General features: G+C 45.3%; 1 protein-coding gene across 3 annotated transcripts in view; it reads left to right on the forward strand.

The window, feature by feature from the left end:
* DHDDS (dehydrodolichyl diphosphate synthase subunit) overlaps nucleotides 1-18,756 on the forward strand; it is a 330,055-nt gene that overhangs the window by 164,842 nt on the left and 146,457 nt on the right. For all 3 annotated transcript variants that reach the window (XM_069622858.1, XM_069622859.1, XM_069622857.1), the window contains exons 4-6: nucleotides 6,988-7,130; nucleotides 7,865-7,981; nucleotides 12,186-12,287. In XM_069622858.1, coding sequence (XP_069478959.1) covers nucleotides 6,988-7,130; nucleotides 7,865-7,981; nucleotides 12,186-12,287 — 362 coding nt within the window. The remainder of the gene's footprint in view (nucleotides 1-6,987; nucleotides 7,131-7,864; nucleotides 7,982-12,185; nucleotides 12,288-18,756) is intronic.

The raw sequence follows: 18,756 nt of genomic DNA on the forward strand, positions 1-18,756 counted from the left end.
TAGGTCAGGATGTTATGGCCGGGGTCTCCCTGCCCCACGTTTTCTAGCACAGGACAAAAGGCAGGACAATCGAGCACAGCACACTCCTGGGGTTCCCCAGTACGAGGTTAGTTTCTTTCAACAATGTCTGGACCTTCTGTGTCCAAGACTGTAAATACTCACACAAGCCCGAACACCAGTAACCCTCAAGGAATGATGATCTGTTAAGGAATACTAGTGGAGTAGCCCACTGTGGGCCTCCTCTGAGAGGGTGACCTTCCCTATGAAATACCACCCCGTCCGAGCCAATAAGATACGGACAGGATAGAGGTTCACCTGGAAGAGCCATAATACCACCAGGTATTCACCAGGCTGAAAAGAAATGCAGGAGAGCTTAAGTACAGGAACAGAATAGTGTAACGAAAGTAAGTAAGTCAAAAGGAACTAACTTGAATGTGCTGGGAATCTACTTTAAATAGAAGATCAGGTAGATGTGGTAAAAAAGCTCCTATTTATGTTTTTTGATAGGACTCCTGGCTTGGGATAGTAGCAAAACAAATTAGAGATTAGGAAGAGGTAGGGTAAAAGGAGGGAATAGTTAATTTGGTTAGTAAGGACCTAAATTCCCAAACAGAGCAAGGGCGCTCTAACAGAAGACAGGGGAACAGTGATAACAGCTAGCCATTCAAATATCTCTGTAATTAGAAAGGTAAGTAATACAGTAGGGAATCCATACTACAAAATGTGTCAACAACCAGGTAATCTGCAAGCAAACTACTACAAAGTGTAATCCAAAAGCAGGTTTGTTTTACCAGAGCTAAGGTCGAACATCTCACAGGAGAACTCCAGAATCGGAGGCAAGTCGTAGTAGTGCAGTAGTCAGTAACCATGAAACAGCGATCCGATAGCAATAAACTAAGGAACAACAAGGAAGCGTGGAAGTAACTTCAATCGGAAGCACTTGCCAAGTGAAATGCATGCATTCTTATGCTTCCGGGCTAAGTGCATTCTTTGATATAGTTGTGCGCGACGCTGGAGTGCATCGTGTAACCCTGCCAACCATAGGGGGGGGTGTGATTGTTTAGGAACGTTGGGCCGCTTGGGGCCACGATGGTCCTGCAGGTGCCATCGCAACCGCAAGCAGCGTCTGACACATCATATGCGGTTTCCGTTTCAGCAAACGATGACGGCAGCGACGAGAACGTGAACCGGAACCGTGACAGTATCCTCCCCCAAAGGAAATGGCACCCCTCTTTTCACTGTGAATGCGAGACAAGACAATGGGAGCATGGATTTTACCCAGAGGTTCCCAGGTCCACTCCTCTGGACCATAGCCCGTCCAGTCCACTATATAGAACATTTTGCCCGACCGTATCCTCCTGTCCAAGATGGCGTTAACTTTGTATTCCTCATCACCAGCCACCTCAACCGGGAGCGGATGAGCAGATAATCGGGTAGCGGGCAAACACGGTTTCGGAAGAGAAATGTGGAATACAGGGTGGACATGCCATGTCTTTGGTAGTCGTAAGCGGAGTGCAACAGAATTGATGACCTGAAGAACTTCGCAAGGGCCAACAAAACGTGGCAGGCGTTTACGTGAACCATGTATTTTTAGGTTCTTGGTTGATAACCGGACCTTCATACCCGGATGATGAACTGGAGCAGGGATGCGCTGAAGACCTGCGCATTTCTTGGCACAGTCATGTGCCCGTACTAAATGTTGCCTGATGGAGCCATTTAAGGTCACAAGATCCATCCCTAATGGAAGTGCAAGCAGCAGGATTCTCTGTGGGAAAATGTGCATCAAGAATGGTTGAACGGGGGTGTTGTCCATATAAGGCATAAAAATGAGAGGAAACCGTGAAGGAATGCATAGAATTATTGTAGGCGTACGAAGGGGAAAATAGGGCAGTTAACCAGGTCTCTTGGTGCTGTAGACAAATAGTGCAAATGATGCTCTAAAGTGGCATTTAGCCGCTCAGTTTGCCTTCAGTTTGAGGATGATGGGCACTGGAAAATCGATCTTCGATGCCAAAGGAGGATTTCGAGGCCTGCCAGAAGCGTGAAGTGAATTCAGTGACCCTGTCGGAGACTATAATGGAAGATGAACCAAAGAAACTGAAGACCTGTTTCAAACATAGATCTGCCGAAACGGGAGCAGACAGCACCCTGATACAGGGTACAAAAATGTCCAGCTTAGTGAAATAATCGATAACCTATATGGTATCATATCAACAGATTGGTGGGAGCTCAACAATGAAATCCATGCATACCATATACCAGGGTTTCTGAGGGACGGGAAGAGGGTGCAAGAGGCCTACCGGTTTCTAGAGTTTTACACATATGGAACAAGTTTGCGATCTAATCAACATCTCTCGACATGGTAGGCCACCAAGACCATCTGCGTAGGAGTTCCAGCGTCTTGGTCTTCCCGGGGTGAACCGCTATGAGTGAATTGTGGCACCATTGCATGGCACATAGACGGGACTCTAGGTCAGGGTTGTATATTGTCTTAAATGTACGGCAGCCCATTGATAACTTGTGCGTTAATATCCCCCGCTTCTGCAGGATGAGCAAGTAGCCAGGAACAAATCCTATCCCTAGGTGAAGCATGCAGGGTACAGCTGCAAGCCACCTGGTGGGGATGCAAGAAGGGTGGTACCATAGCGGAGGAGGAACAATCAACCCACAGGCGAGAAAGGCCGTCCACCTTGGTATGGAGAACTGCGGGTCTAAGTAACAATGAAATCAAAGAGGGAAAAGAAATGATGCCAATGTGCCTGTCTAGCAGATGAACACCTTACAGATTTCAAAGCGGGCAGATTTTGTTGATCCGTAAATACAGTGACTTCATGACACACGCCCAACAAATGAGGACGCCACTCAGTGAAGGCATACTTGATGGCCAGAAGTTCTTGCTCTATGACTATATAATTCCGCTCGGGAGCCGTTAGTTATATAGAATGGAAGGCCACAGGATGGGTAACGCCAGGACACGTTTGGAAAAGATCCACCCCAGCAGCTACGTCGGAAGCATCCGCTTCTACTATGAATGGCAGCATAGGGTCAGGGTAACAGGAGCAGAGGTAAAGGCTCTCTTAAGATGCTCAAAAGCCTCCTGAGCGTTTGGGTTCCACCAAAAAGGCGATTTAGGACTTTTCAGGAGGGTTAAAAGAGTAACAATGGAGGAAAAGTAATCAATAAACCTCCTATAGAAATTTGCAAAACCAAGAAAAGAATGCAGGGTTTTTACTGAAGAAGGAACGGGCCACTCCAAAACAGCCTTCACTTTAGAATGACACATGTTACGTGACGTACTATGTTATAGGCACCTCTCAAATCCAGCTTAGTAAAGATGATGGAGGCACCTAGTTGATCCAAGAGTCCCGAAATAAGAGGCAGCGGCCATTGGTTCTTCACTGTAAAAACGTTCAAAGCTCTGTAATCGATACCGGCCCTGAGGTCTCCTTTCGTTTCGGGAACGAAAAATAAAGAAGCAGCGGGAGATCTGGAAGGACGAATACATCTGTTAACTAGGGCCGAGTCCAGGTATTCTTTGAGGACCTTATCTTTTATCATGAGCGAATATACACGACTTGAAGGGATCTTGGAACCAGGAAGCCAATCAATCGGACAGTCATAAGGCCTGTGAGAGGGTAGCTGCTCTGCCCCACCTTTTATCAAACGCATCCAAATAATTCCTGTAATGGACGGGGATTGTGGTATCGGCAAGTTTTTACGGCACCGATTGAGGAAACCGCTTCAAGAAAAGCCACGCAGGGAGAACAAGGAAAAACAGTATCGGCACTGAAACATGAACCTTGACAATGTGCTGATAAGAAAGTGACCTCTCGAGTAATCCAGTCTATGTGCAGGTTATGTTGTTGCAACCAAGGAATCCCCAAAATCACTCTGTATTGAGGAGCCGCAATGATATCAAAAGGATACCTGTACCTGGTGTCCGGAGTTGGTAGTCATAATTTTGTTCGATCACCAACCCTGAAATTAGAGAGGTACCATCAACAACATTGACCATTTCAGGCTGTGATTTTCGCACAGCCGATATACCAGTCTGTCGAGCATAGGTAATATCCATATAATTACCATTGGCCCCAGATTCTAAGGCCACTAGAGTCTGGATATTCAGATCTTCAGACAACGATAAGGAGACAGATAACCAGGCAACAAAGCTGTTGAGGAAAGGGAGTCCAAAGGATCAATACTCTCCTGAGGGACTCCTACTGCGGTCGACCTTTATTGGGCAATTATGCCAAAAATGATCTGCTGAATCACAATACATGCATAGATTAGAGGACCGCCTACGTTCCCTTTTTGCAGCCGATAAAGGCCCACGTACTGCATCAATTTTCATGGGTTTGTCTTCCGATGGTGTAGCGGCGACGAGAGCCGGGAACGGGAACTGTGACAAAGACTCTTTCAAGTAAAGTCTCTTACTTCAGATGGCCTGATACATCGTAAACAATTAAACAAATGTGCCTTCTAATTCTCTTCTTGTTGGGCGATTGCTCTTCACCTGTGGATCCCCCTCAGCCGGGTTCTGATCAGTTTCTCAGCGTTGGTCTCCCTCAGTCGGGCTCAGGCCAACCATTAGCACTGAGGACATCCCTCAGTCAGGTTCAAGTTTTGTTCCCACAATACAGTTCACTTAGCTTTCTCAAAACCTTTCTCTTGTTCACTACCGCCTTTCATTTATACTCTCTTCATTTGCAATATTCAAGAGTCTCAAAGTCTTTTTAAACAATAACGTCATTTAGTTAGGTCCCCCTCATCCGGGCGCGGACCTTCCCTTAGCTCATCCAGCCCGCAGCCAGGCTTTCTCCCTGCCCTCCAGCCAGGCTTTCTCCCTGCCCCCCCAGCCAGGCTTTCTCCCTGCCCCCCCAGCCAGGCTTTCTCCCTGCCCCCCCCAGCCAGGCTTTCTCCCTGCCCCCCCCAGCCAGGCTTTCTCCCTGCCCCCCCAGCCAGGCTTTCTCCCTGCCCCCCCCCAGCCAGGCTTTCTCCCTGCCCCCCCCAGCCAGGCTTTCTCCCTGCCCCCCCCCAGCCAGGCTTTCTCCCTGCCCCCCCCAGCCAGGCTTTCTCCCTGCCCCCCCCAGCCAGGCTTTCTCCCTGCCTCCCCCCCCCAGCCATGCTTTCTCCCTGCCCCCCCAGCCAGGCCTTCTCCCTGCCCCCCCAGCCAGGCCTTCTCCCTGCCCCCCCAGCCAGGCCATCTCCCTGCCCCCCCAGCCAGGCCATCTCCCTGCCCCCCCCAGCCAGGCGATCTCCCTGCCCCCCCCCCAGCCAGGCGTTCTCTCTGGTCATACAGCGATCCACTCGGTCTAATGAAAGCACCCATTTTACTATTCTTTACCAACGTTTTAAGCACTTTCGAGTGTACAAGAGATTTGGCTGGACCGGTGTATGACCACCTTGACACCTCCCGTCGACTCCCCATGGCCTCTCGATATTTGTTTTAATCTTCTTCCTTGTTGCCACTGCAACCGTAAGCTTAACACAGTTTGACCTTTATCAGGTTCCCTCCCGACTCACGGGCTGTGCTGAACTCGTTGGCGTTTCATTTGCTGCTGGAGTCCAGGACGGTACCACAATGGTAACTTCATCTCCCCACCCTGGCTATCGGTGCGGGAGGGTCCCATGCACCGCTGATATTCCATCACACCATTCGCCAGCTGCGATTACCGGTCACGTTTTTGTTTAAAGGTTTTGTGGATTTGGATTGAAAAGGGCAAGGGCAATTCCCTCCTTGACGACGTCCTTTCAGGTCGCGCTGCCTTACTCCTCCGTTTGAACTGCTGTCCTGGAATCGCTGCTTTCTCGTACGTTCCACCTTGCTCAGAGTGTGCTCTTGCGCTCTGCCTATTAACCCTATGGGGAAGGGGAAAGGCACCCAGGTGTGTGAAATTAGTGGCCATTGACTGACCCTTGAGTTGGGACATGTCCGGTATACGGCTCTGGTGTTAGTCCGTTGTTTATCGGGGTAATCCGTCTGTGATAGTGTTCGGGTTAAGTAGTGGGTGGGGGAGTTGAGGTGTTAAGTATCCTACGGAGTAAGATGGGGGGAAAAGGTGTTAACAAAATGTGGATACTGCGTCTCAGCTGTTGACTTCCACTCCCAGAGGACCCCCATCCTAGTGATCCTCCTGCACTGGTCCACCCCTAGGAACTGGATCCAATAGCGATGTCAGTGTGCTGGGCCACCTGGATGACAGATCCCTGGGGGCTAGTTAATTTGACATCTGTAGTCATCTTCCAGACAGCTTCAGCATCTAATCACTTTTGCCTAAGGCTCAGCAACATCTCTGGTAACTGACTCTCTTCCTGCAGTGGAACCTTTTCCCCTCAGTCAGTGTTGCTGGACCGCAGGCTGTCTTCAACAATGATGAACTTTCACTTGCAAAACTATTGCTAAACTTAGACGGCGCAGTTGCTTGTCTTCATACTGCTGTGTTCACTTTTATGGGACCTTTTTTCTCCTGTAGAATAAATACTGACTTTGGGACATCCGAACCCTTAAGTGGGTAACCTTGGTGCTTGGTTGACCTTGAACTCTCGCAAGTTAGCTTAAGTTTGCAGTGTTTCATTCGAAGTATCCATTTTATAGAGGTCCTCCCCTGCAGCTCTGCATTTCTTTTCTCCTGTACAGCAATAACATTTAGTCTGAGTACAATATTCTGTGGACATTCCTTTTGTTGCATTTTATGAAGTGTTTACTATACCTTTATCCACCAACCCCAAACTCTGGGAGTGCTACCTTGTCTGCTCTGCCACTTTTACCACTTGGAGAGCCAGGTGAAATTGAGAGTAATCTTGATGCCCAGTTGTGGGATTACTTCTTGCACACCCTAATAACTGGGGCAAAGAGTTCTTCTTCTAATATTGATGTTCATCTATCTGCTTGGGTTACTGTCCTCCAAAATGCTGATGTCGTCATAAGTTGCCTGCAGAAGAGGAAATTGCAGGTCCTGTGTACTTACACCCATCTTTTTCTTACAGACCTTACGCTGGTGCTTGAATATGGGTATCCACGAGGTTACAGTGTATGCTTTCAGTATTGAGAATTTCAAACGCTCAAAAGAGGAAGTGGATGGACTGATGGAACTTGCCAGGCAGAAGTTTGCACGCCTTTTGGATGAACAGTAAGGAAACAATCCAATTTCTCCATATAAGGGAAACTAGAGGCTGGGTAAGGTTTTGGAATAGAGGGCACTTCAGTGGAAGAATTGCGTGCAGCCAGTCAGGCTTCAGATGTTAATGTTAAAGGATATTTGTACCGCGCACTATCACCAGCGAGGTGGTCCCCTGGCGCTCTGGCGGCTCTGAAAAGAGAGGGATGGGGGGGTGAGTTAGTGGGGATAAACTGGAAAAGTGCAAGAGAGCAGTGATGCTCTGTTGGCGGCCTCAGCCCCGTGGGTCCGTTGGCTGGGCTTGGAGTGTTTTATGGTCGGTAGTCATTGTACGAGTCTGTGTGGTTTGTTTTGTTGTTGTAGTGAAGTTTGTGCGGATTGTTGTGTTGTAGGCCTGTGGTTTTGTTTGGTTGGAGTATGAGAGGTGTATGCAAAGGGGTGAAATTGTTAGTGGATTGGTTAATTGGCATTGCTGTCCTTGTAGTTATGTCTAGGAGTGATGCGTGCTACCATTCAATATGAGTGTGGAACTTGCTAATCTTCAATATCCTATCTAGATGTGAGGCAGGCTAGTGATCACAATTTCATTTAAGTGTGGCACTTGCTAACATTCACATTTCTATCTAGATGGATGATCATAAATCTTTTTGTCACCTGATGTTTGGCCCTGTGATGCAAATCCCTGACAACCTTTTTAATAAAATTATTTTGGTGAAACACTTTGATTTAATGTTGTTTTCAAACAGGGAGAACCTTGAGAAGCATGGTGTGCAGATTCGTGTTCTTGGAGACCTGACAATGCTGCCAGAGGACATCCAGAAATTGATTGCACATGCTGTGATGAGAACTAGGAGCTATAACAAGTGAGTGCTTTAGGCCTAGATGGAAGGAACTGCAGGAAGCTGAGCACAGCTGCCCACTGCTCCTTGATCCTTGGAGTGATCAGATAACACTCTGCGAGTTTTAGAAATATAAAGGGGAGATATGCTCGCTATTTACATTACTATCAACCACATGATCAGGAGATGGGATAGAGAGGCGAAACTGTCACCATGTACATGACCGTCAAAGGGCGTATTTAATTTTTATTACATTTTTCTTATACAAACATGTGCTTCCAATACATATGGATAGCAGTAACATCACATAACTTTAAGACTTAAAAAGATATTAGCATATCATATTAATATTTTAGGGATGAACTACCATAGATCATCATAACAGCCTAAAGCAATCTACTCCTAACGTAAAAGTGGCAGTAACATATTCTATCTGTTAAGGATGTAATTAATGAAAACACATACTAACAAAACACACCACGAAAAGAAAAAAGAAGAAAAAACATAGAAAATAAAATCACTCATATAAAATATTGAAAGAATTCCATAATGAAAGATGGGTCTTCAGTCCTTATTTAATAGTACCTTTTCATATTGTGATACTATCTGCATCTCTACTAACCAGTCTTCTGTAGTGGTCTTTTTCCTAGTTTTCCAAACTGTGAGAGCTAACTTTGCCTCAACTACCAAAGCCTTATCAATCCATTCCCCATATTCTTTGCAATTGAGCATCTCCCGCTACTTATTAATGGGATATGTTCAGCAGACCAGGGAAGAGTAATATTTCAAACCATATCTATTCTATCCAAAACCTCCATCATCCAAAAAGTATGTACACGTGAACAGCTCCAGAGTATGATATGGCATTTGTAACGCGCCTATACACAAGTGTTTCAAGGCGCGAGTAAGTGTAGCAGTGTACCTGTGTCCTTCCCACAGCCCCAACACGCGTCATTATCCATCAGCTTAAGTTTGAACTTTTTTTCCAGGGTCCACTAAAGTCTCCCAACAATTGATTCTTATTAATCTCAAACCTGTATACATCTTTGCCTTGGGGCCCACTCTGAGTAATTCCTCCCATTCTTCCTCAGTTATTTCTAAGTATGTCAGTATATAGGTAGACACCCCATGTTCTAATACATCAAATAATGTACACGTCTGGCCTACATTCCAACTCTTTATCAAGCATATCAATTCTCTGATTTAACAAAGAGCGTAACTATATAATGGCTCAATTCTCTTCTATTCCAATTAAACCTACATTGCAATTCTTTGACATTTAGTATTCTATTTCCTTCTAAAATATCACTCACTCTTATAATACCCTTTTTAATCCAACTTTGCCAATGTAGACATCTATTTTGTAATTGAAATGCTCGATTATGCCAAATTGAAACATAATTTAGCCATATATGTTGATCATTCTTTAAACCATGTTACCAACGCTTTCCTAGTTGCCACTATTGTTTATAATCTCATATTTTTCCCCCAATAGTTTTTCCATTGTATATACATTATCCAAAGCATAAGGTTTACAATAATCCCTTTCTAGTTTTAACCATATTGGAATTATTGTATCTTCATTATTAAAATGTGATCCTTCCTTAGAAGGAAACCTCTATAATATTTGAAAAGGTCTGGGTATCCAAAACCTTCCTCCTGGACTTTACGTAATAAAATATATCTTAGGATACGTGGCTGTTTACCAGTCCCCCATAAAAAGTTCTGTAAAACGTTCTTTGAGATTGGCAGAGGGAGTGATTTTATTATATATAGCACTTTTGGCAGTAGAACCATTTTTATTTCATTTATCTTTGCCCATATATTAAAAGTTCGCCTCTGCCATTTCCTTACACTGTTTAAAAGTTTTTATCTACATTTAACTGAAGCATTTTTTAAAGATCCTTAATAATATGTATCCCCAGATATTTCACTCTGTTTGGGGACCATCTATAATTCCATGATGCCAATGCACCCTTATCACATACAGACGTAAGAGGACATATTTCTGTTTTATCCCAATTCATTTTGTCCTCAGTTTCCCTAATTCAAACATTGATTTCAAAATCGGGCCCGCTCTGATGGATTTGAAAGAAGTATTGTCATATTATCTGCGTACACCAGTATCTTCAGTTTATCTGCTATTTGGATTCCATGTATGCCTCCACATTGCCTGATATACGCTGCCAATGGTTCTAGGGTTAGGTTGAATAAAAAAGGTGGTAAAGGGAAACCTTGCCTTGTACCCTTAGATAATGCAAATGTGCTTGATATTAGACCATTAACTTGTACTTTTGTTGATATTTCCCAGTGTAAACAATGTACTGCCTTTATAAAAAAAACGGAGCAAATCCCAATTTCTGTGATGTGTATTAGACATTTCCAGTTCACACTATCAAATGCCTTTTCTGCGTCAAAAAAGGCTAACACTGATTCTGACACTAACGTGTATTGACATCCCATCTAGAATTATTCTAATGTTATCATGGCCAAACCTCCCCGATGTAAAGCCTACTTGAGATTTATCAATAACTTCCCATGTATCCATACAGTATTTTAGCTATTTGTTTTGTAAATATCTTTAAATCTACATTTAACAGGGATATTGGTCTATAATTACTGCACTAAGTGGGTTGAGGGAGATCCGATTACCCTCAATAGTTTTGTCAAGTTCCTTGATCGGAGCCAGTACTGAGAGGGAACAGCTGACTGTGTATGTCTAATAAAAGCCCTTTTGACGGGCTGGCATTGATTTGACGAACTGGTACAAATCTATCAAAAGACTTTATTTCACGTTAAGGATTGATCTGACAAACCTATATAACATTTATAAAATGGTCTTATCTGGAGCAGGCTTTGGTTACAAACCAAGTCATTTATATCTGCCTAAGTTTGAAATGTACAAGCCTAGGTGCAAGCCATTTGGCTGACCCTTAGTGACTGTAATATGGAAATGATGGTAAGTGACCCCTCCTTGCAAGGTAATCCTGTAACCTGAATGTTCTATAGACCTCCATTGGTAAATGTCCAGAACTTCAACCTAATTGACTTTAACCTATGGGGAACCATAGGTCAAGAGGCCAGCCGGCAGTGTCGACTAAATCGCTGTTTGATAAATGGCTTTTCATTTGAAAACAGTCTTGCCTGGGCTAATGGACTGGCATGTAAATTGTACGCCAAAGTAAGACCATTCAACACCTTCAGCTTGCACAACAATTGTAGAATTAACATTTAACTTAAGACCAAGAGATCATGTCGCTGTAGCATTTGCTATTGGGGCTGAACTGCAATAAATTCAAGACTCTTTACCTTGCATATTGGTCTAAGATACCTGGGGCTTTTATTGTACAAGGGGGCTGGTACAGACCTGAAGATTTTGGCGGTTCATGCCTTGCTTTGGAACTGGAACCATACAGTTCACATAGGACCATTCGGGTTTTTGATGGCCCTAGAAAGTATTCTGTTGCAGAGTGCATATGGTTTACAATAGATTTCTGTGTCTGGCTGAAGTCTTGTGCCTAACCAACAAACATGCAGACACGGTTGATGGTGTGTGCAGCCTCCTCTCTGAAGCTGCATGGAGGTGTTTTTTTATTGATCATATGAACAATGCATACTAAATCCGATCACTTTTCATACATTTTATTTATCTACGGGTCTTGTTGGACGTTTGTGAAGATCTGATCACCTATATACCTGAGCCAAATAATCTATTCAGGAGCAGGGATAAGGATGATCACGCTACCCTCTCTAACACTCGTGTCCAATCCTTCCGAGCTCAACCTGCATAGCTGGTAACTCTGTAGCAGTTTCTTGTTCTTGGAAGGGCCCCTCAGTAGTTGGTAGCCTTTGTTTATCCGGACTACTGAATGAGTGCCATTCGCTGAAGCCTGTTTCTGCTTGTGCTTAGAGATTGGGTTACGGTATTAGGCCACTTCAGGTTTGCCCATGTCCCAAATTATTTCCTAAACTAATGTTCTCTTTTCTTGGTGTTGCTATGTGTTTATTTCAAACACCAATACTTTTTTCTTACTCTGTAAATGAAAGGCAGCAATTTTCCTGATGGAACGCCTAAAAAGCAAATGACTGGAGAAAATGTGATATTTTGTAACCTAATTTTCAGCAGAACTGTCATTTTTCATGGCTCTCTAATTTACTCCACCTTTAGCCTCCCTCTGAGTCTTCAAATAGACAAATGCCCACCCAATTCTTGTGCTTTTTCTTATAGGTGTTTCTTGAATATATGCTTTGCCTACACTTCCCGGCATGAGATAACCAATGCAGTGCGAGAGATGGCCTGGGGCGTGGAGCAGGGGATGCTGGAGCCTAGGTAAACCTTCCCAGATTTTCCCAAATATTGCACTTGTATACCATGATATTAACAGGAACGGTGGGTGGGGGTGGATTGTGTGTAGGCGTAGTTCTTAAGTAACTATAAAATGGCAGTGCAAACTAATTTGCTCCTCGTTTTAAAACCTATAATGCCTTTTTTTTGTGCATGCCCAAACATTAAAACCAACTTATTTGACTCTTCCTAGAACATTTGTTCAACATTTCAGACACTTATGGTTAAACGGTATTTGTTGCACTGTCACATCTCTACAGCCTTTATGAACGAATTTTCGTTTACACTCCGATATTTAGGATGTGTTGTATCCTTGAAAAATTCTACAATTTACAGTGTAACCTATGAGCAGGTGGCTACCTGTCCGCATAAACGATTGTTTGAACTAGTTTAGTTTTATGTGTTGGCCCAATGCTTGGTAACACCACAACCTCAGTCTCGGGAGGGAGTTTGGGAAGGAGTGGTAGATGCAGAGGATTTCTAGAGTACCTTAGGACTGGCTAGAGAGCATCTCCAGAGAGAAACCGATAAGCTAAGGAAGACTGTTTATAGAGCAGGCACAGAGTAGTGGACGCTGAACATAGTCCTCGCTCATTCTCGATGTTTGTAGGGACTGCGGTTGTATAGTCTCTTGCCCCTTAGGACACCTAAATCCTAATAGTGAAATATAGTTCTGCATGAAGGGCAGGTGTTGTATAAAAAGAGCTGATGCCACCTCTTCCCCCTCCCCCCAACCCCTAGTATAACCTGGGTTTCACTCTGATTACTGCAGAACATGAAGGTTAGTTGGAAAGTGTTTACACTTATTCAGTGGATTTCACCCCTCCCCCCGAAGTCGGACATCGACCCTCAAAAAAGCTGCTGTCAACCATGGGAGTTCTAGAGGATAGGTTTCTTGGCATTGCACCAAGCATAACCTGTGAACTGAAGCCCCCACCACCTCCCCATCACTTCAGAGTGTCCCCGAATCTTGGGGGGCGGGATTTTGGGGGTATACAGCACAAGGTCAGATCTCTTTTGAGGCATGAATACGCATTCTAGGTTCATCAGCTGTGTTAGAACGGCTTTGGTTTCAGTATGTAGTGTCTCTCTTATAAGTGGCAGTCTCCCTCTCCTATTTTGGTTCAGTGACAACAGGCACTTGACTAAGCCACAGTGCCCAGAAGCAGTCTATTTCCACTAAACAAATATTCCATTTTTTGAGGGGAAAAGCAGTAGCACAGGGTGCTTTGTGCAAACACTGCATATATCATGAATTTCTGGTCACATTACCGTACTTTGGTCTTTACAGTACATTTTCAGAATCAGTAAATACTTTCGTCAAACATCAGACTCGTATCTGGGTGCAACTATGTGCCAGATTATGGACATTTTTTTTTCATGGAGGCTTTCGAACATAATCTTATAGTGACCAGCATACAATGTTAGAAAGGTGGGGGTGCTTTTTGGACATGTTAGACCTATTCGGAAAATGGGACATTTACTTTTCTGTTAGGAGCAAAAATGTCTGGACACAATTTTAGTGTTTTTAAAGATTATTTTTCAAAAACTAATGACATCCTGTTCATGCTGTGATGAATTTGAGGCGGTATGTTTTTTTCTATGTTAATTTTATTAATACTTAACAAAGATAAAATCAGTTACAGAAGCATAAATAAGGTAAATATTCTTTGGAACATTTGATGAAGCAGTTAACAAATATTACAAGATTTAGTAATGTATTTATTATAAATAGACAGACCATACATAATAGGGAAAAGGTGGGTTTAATTTATGCAAGATGTATAGGAAATAATGCAGTGTATAGAGACAATCCTTATCTATTACTAAGATCTCTCTATTAAACGTATCCCATTTTTTAAAAGAATTTAGGGTGACTAAAGTATGCATGAAACCTTTCAGTTTTATGAATAGAATATATAGATTTCTACCACAAGTTATAAGAAAGATGCCAGAGTATTTCCAGTTAGATGAGATGAAAACCCATACAAAGAAAAAGGTTTTTAAACCTATATTTTTCCTCTGCTTTCTGGTGTCTCACTTTTCCCTCTCAGAATGTCTGTACCTATCGGCAACTGCCCCTTATGTGCGGGAGGAAGTCGAAAAAGGATGATCTGTATAGTGTCGTTGTGATCCTATACCAGGAGTGTTACATGTGTCATAAAATGCTTCATATGATATGATCGTTTATTTATATTGCACCTATACACCATGTGTTTCAAAGTGATTCAAGGTAAGGGAGGCAACAAGGGAAAATACAACCACATTCTTACAGGCCATGAACAGTAAGGATGTGAAATTAACTATCGTACTCAGCCTGACGACATTTCAGATCGTGCAAGAGCTAAGACATAGATAAGGAAGGGAGGGGGAGAATGGGAAGGAAATGGAAACAGACAGGCGACTACCGTACTAGGCCTGACGACATTTCTGGTAGAGCTGGAGAAAAACAAAAGGTGAGAGAGAGGGGTGCAGAAAGGGAGGGGAGGAACAAAACAAGCGACTATCGTACTAGGCCTGACGACATTTTAGATAGTGCTGGAGGGGTGGTGGGGAGGAAAAAAAACAGTAATGGGAGGGTGGAGGAAACAGACGAGGTTGCTATCATATTAGGTCCAGGGACAATTCTGATAGAATAAGTGCATAGAAGAAAGTAAGGGGAGGAGAGAGGAAAAGGGATAAGGGAAAGGAGGAGAGAAAAGAGAGTAAGCAGTCAAAAAGAGTGGAGAAGCGAATACAATTGCAGAAGTCAATAGTAACACATAATGTTGCAAGCCAGGATACCAGATGAAGATGGGAACGGCATGATTCAGGGCCACCATGAGTACAAGATGCAAAGGAAGTCCAGCATGAGAGTTGAGAAAGAGTGACACACCGTGAATGAATGAAGTCCATAAAAGTCAAATCCAGCATTGGTCACAGGACAGTGATGGTGAAGGAAGGCACCAGGTGGGCGGGGCTTGCTAAGTGGTGAAAAAGAGCAGGAAGGCACCAGGTGGGCGGGGCTTGCTAAGTGGTGAAAAAGAACGGCAGGCAGGAAGGCACCAGGGGGGGCGGGGCTTGCTAAGTGGTGAAAAAGAACGGCAGGCAGGAAGGCACCAGGTCGGCGGGGCTTAGGCCAGGTAACCTAGATCCACTTGCATCTGCTACCCATCTGCAAAGGAAAAGAAGCTGGTGGGCTCCTTAAGTAGGGAAACAGAGCAGCAAGCAGGAAGGCACCAGGTGGGCGTGGCTTGCTAAGTGGTGAAAGAGCGGCAAGCAGGAAGGCACCAGGTGGGCGGGGCTTAGGCCATGTGACCTAGAGCCACTTGCACCTGCTCCCCATCTGCAAAGGAAAAGAAGCTGGAGGATTCCTGAAGTAGGGAAACGGAGCTGCAAGCAGGAAGGCACCAGGTGGGCGGGGCTTGCTAAGTGGTGAAAGAGCGGCAGGCAGGAAGGCACCAGGCGGGCGGAGCTTAGGCCAGGTGACCTAGATCCACTTGCACCTGCTCCCCATCTGCCATCTTGGGAATAGGCAGGACATGATGAGGAAAGGGCAAGCCTGCACTGTATATTCTGGCTATTCTGACACCTCCCACCTCCCACCTCCCACCTCCCACAAGCCACAGTCCAACCAAAAACAGAAGGGAGACTTTGTTCTAAGGGTAAAATGTGTAACACTAATGTATCCCCTTGGGGCCACTCAAAGCACCAGCCACATCACCTCCAATGCTAATTGACGTGGTGCTAGTCAGCGTCCACAATCAGTCCTGTTGCGTGTTTGCCAAAAAATCTGCAGAAACTGCACCATCTTTGATGTCTGATCAGTTGAGGGACTGTCCACGACACCGGTGGTGTCCATTGCTTCTGTGGCAAGGGCGATATCAAAGGTCTCTTATTGGCAGACCCTTCGCCACACGCTTCTAGGGACCAGTCGCCACCTGCCTCCGATTTGGAGTAAATATATTTCTGATGTTTGTTAATCTGCTTAGAATCACATGCTGTGCATAGGTCCGACATCCAGTGGTCACTGCGGAGTATTGCATTTTGTTTTTCGTAGTCGAAAAGGGGACGTCGACAAGGCGTGTCTGTAACACTATCCCTATAGTGACGTGTGTTGTACCCACAATCCCTCACGCGTCGAGGTCCCTCAGATTGTTTTTTTCCGCCCAGCTTCTGGTCGCCTTACGCAGAGCTCCTAGAGAGACATTGCAAAATACTTACTACGGACCTCGGTCCTTAATTATACTTATTATATTGATAAAGATCCCTCCACTCGACGTTAGCTGTGAAGCTGTTTCTCCGCCGAGCAAGTTTTCGACAGAGGGGAAGAGACGGAGGGGATCCTTCGGCGCTGCCGAACACCTGGCCTCGCCGGCCAACATACAGTAGGGAGAGTGGGGGTTCGAACTTTTATCTTCTCTTTGAGAATGTCTTTCTTTCTCCCCCATCTTTCCCTTGGGGTTGTTATCACCAGTTATTATTGCCTCAGCTATGGAGAGGACACCTTTTAAGTTTTGCCCACGCTGTAGGGGCAAATACACTTGGAAGGATAAACACAAGCTCTGTAATCGTTGCTTGCCCCTCGATCATAAGGAGGACAGCTGCGCGGCCTGTAAGCTCTTGAAACCAAGAACTCTTAAAGAACGGAAAGTTAAGAGGTGGGCGGACTACGCTATGTCGAAGTCAGTTTCCTCACCCGCCGCCGCTGTTACAGAAAGTGACGAGGAGGGTGATAACTCGACGTCCGTTACGGAAGTCATTAACCCCCAGCCCCGACGGGCTCGGCTCACGCCCTGCTTAAGGGGATGAACACCCCGGCGACAAGGACGCACATAGACCCCATAGGCCTAAGCACACAACCCACGGCTCTTGTTCGTCGAGGACGAAGGATCCATCAGCGCCGAAGGGGACGCAGGGCACTCCGGCGTCTACCTCAGACCGTAAGGGTCTCAAGTCCCACCCGCAAACGCAGCCGCGACCAGCGATTGGGCTTTCATCAAACACGGGAGCTACCTCAAAATCATCCGACGTAACGCTCCATAGAGCGGCCGTCGAGGAACAACGCGTAACGCAGGCAACGTCGACACCAGAGCCCTCTACTGACGAACTCGTTGTCGAGAGCCTGGCGAGAATTGTTTCCGAAGACAAACGTAAGCGGACGACGAAACAGACGTCGAATACCGAGGGCGACGGAAACCTTTCTTCGACGTTGTGGGAGCGTTCTAAGCGTTTGGAAGGTGAAAACACTGATTTCCCCCCTCTAGACTATTCAGGGGTCCCCCATGAGGCCCTTGAAAGACTCCATTCTTGTATGGAGAAAATGGAAAGGTTTTTGTGAAGCCAAAACCCACCCACACACAAGACCAAGAGAATGGCCCCAGGATGACCCTAGGGTCAAGATCCCTAGGCTGTTTCCCCCTTCTACAGACGTATATGACCTCACTGAAGGGGAGCAATACCTCCAGGAAGATGAGTGTTTGGGTGGAGAGGAAGAACATGAGGAAGAGGGGTTTGAAGAAGATCCTTACACTAGTGCAGGAGTTTTTGACGAAGATACAGCTACCTCGCAGCTCTGGCAATCCCCATCAGTGCACTCAGACCCTTATGCCTTTCACCCTTCTCCTCCCAAGGATTCACCTATTGGAAACACTTCTCCCATAGATGACCAACCTTCACTTAATGCACTATTGTGCAAGGCAGCAGCGCATTTTGAAATAGACACAGGGGAAACTCTTCCTGACATAGACTTTGTAGAAAAAGTTATTAAAGAAAAAGCCCCTGTTATTCTATTCCGCTCCTGGCTTCTATAAAGAGAAGAATAACTCCTTCCCTTTCCAATCCTGCATTAGTCAGAGGGGTCAACCCTCGGATAGAAAAGCTCTTCAGCCCTTCGTCCTCTGACCCCTTGTACATCAGAGGACATTCTATTCCGGACTCCCTTGTAGTTACTAATACAAGAAAAAGAGCGGGGGTACCGCTATCCACTAGTGAGGCACCACCTGACAAAGAGGGCAAGAAGCTCTATGCACTTGGGAAGAGAATCACGACCTCCGCCGCCTTCTCAACTAGGATTGCAAATAACAATTCCCTACTAGCTAGCTACGCAGATGCACAGTGGAGCAAGCTGCGCAGCGAAGCAGAGGACGCACCAGAACCCCTGCGTTCACGCCTGTTAGCCATAATCTCAGAGGGAACTCTTGTAAACCAGGGCATCGTAAAGAACTCCTTAGATGCCGCAGAGACGGCTGGCCGTTCCCTGGTTCAGGGAATACTTCTCAAATGCCATGTCTGGCTGCGCAATTCGGGATTTAAGCCAGAAACCCAGGCTTCCCTGATAAGCCCATAGAACAAACACATCTGTTTGGGAAAGCAGTTGATGAGGCCCTAGAACATGCGAAGAAAGAGTTTGATACCATCAAGACTCTTGACCAAATTTCTAGGCCCCCTAACAGACGCGGCTATGGCAATAGAC

The sequence above is a fragment of the Ambystoma mexicanum genome, chromosome 11, assembly GCF_040938575.1.
Source record: "Ambystoma mexicanum isolate Mex_15411 chromosome 11, UKY_AmexF1_1, whole genome shotgun sequence".
Lineage (NCBI taxonomy): Eukaryota > Metazoa > Chordata > Amphibia > Caudata > Ambystomatidae > Ambystoma > Ambystoma mexicanum.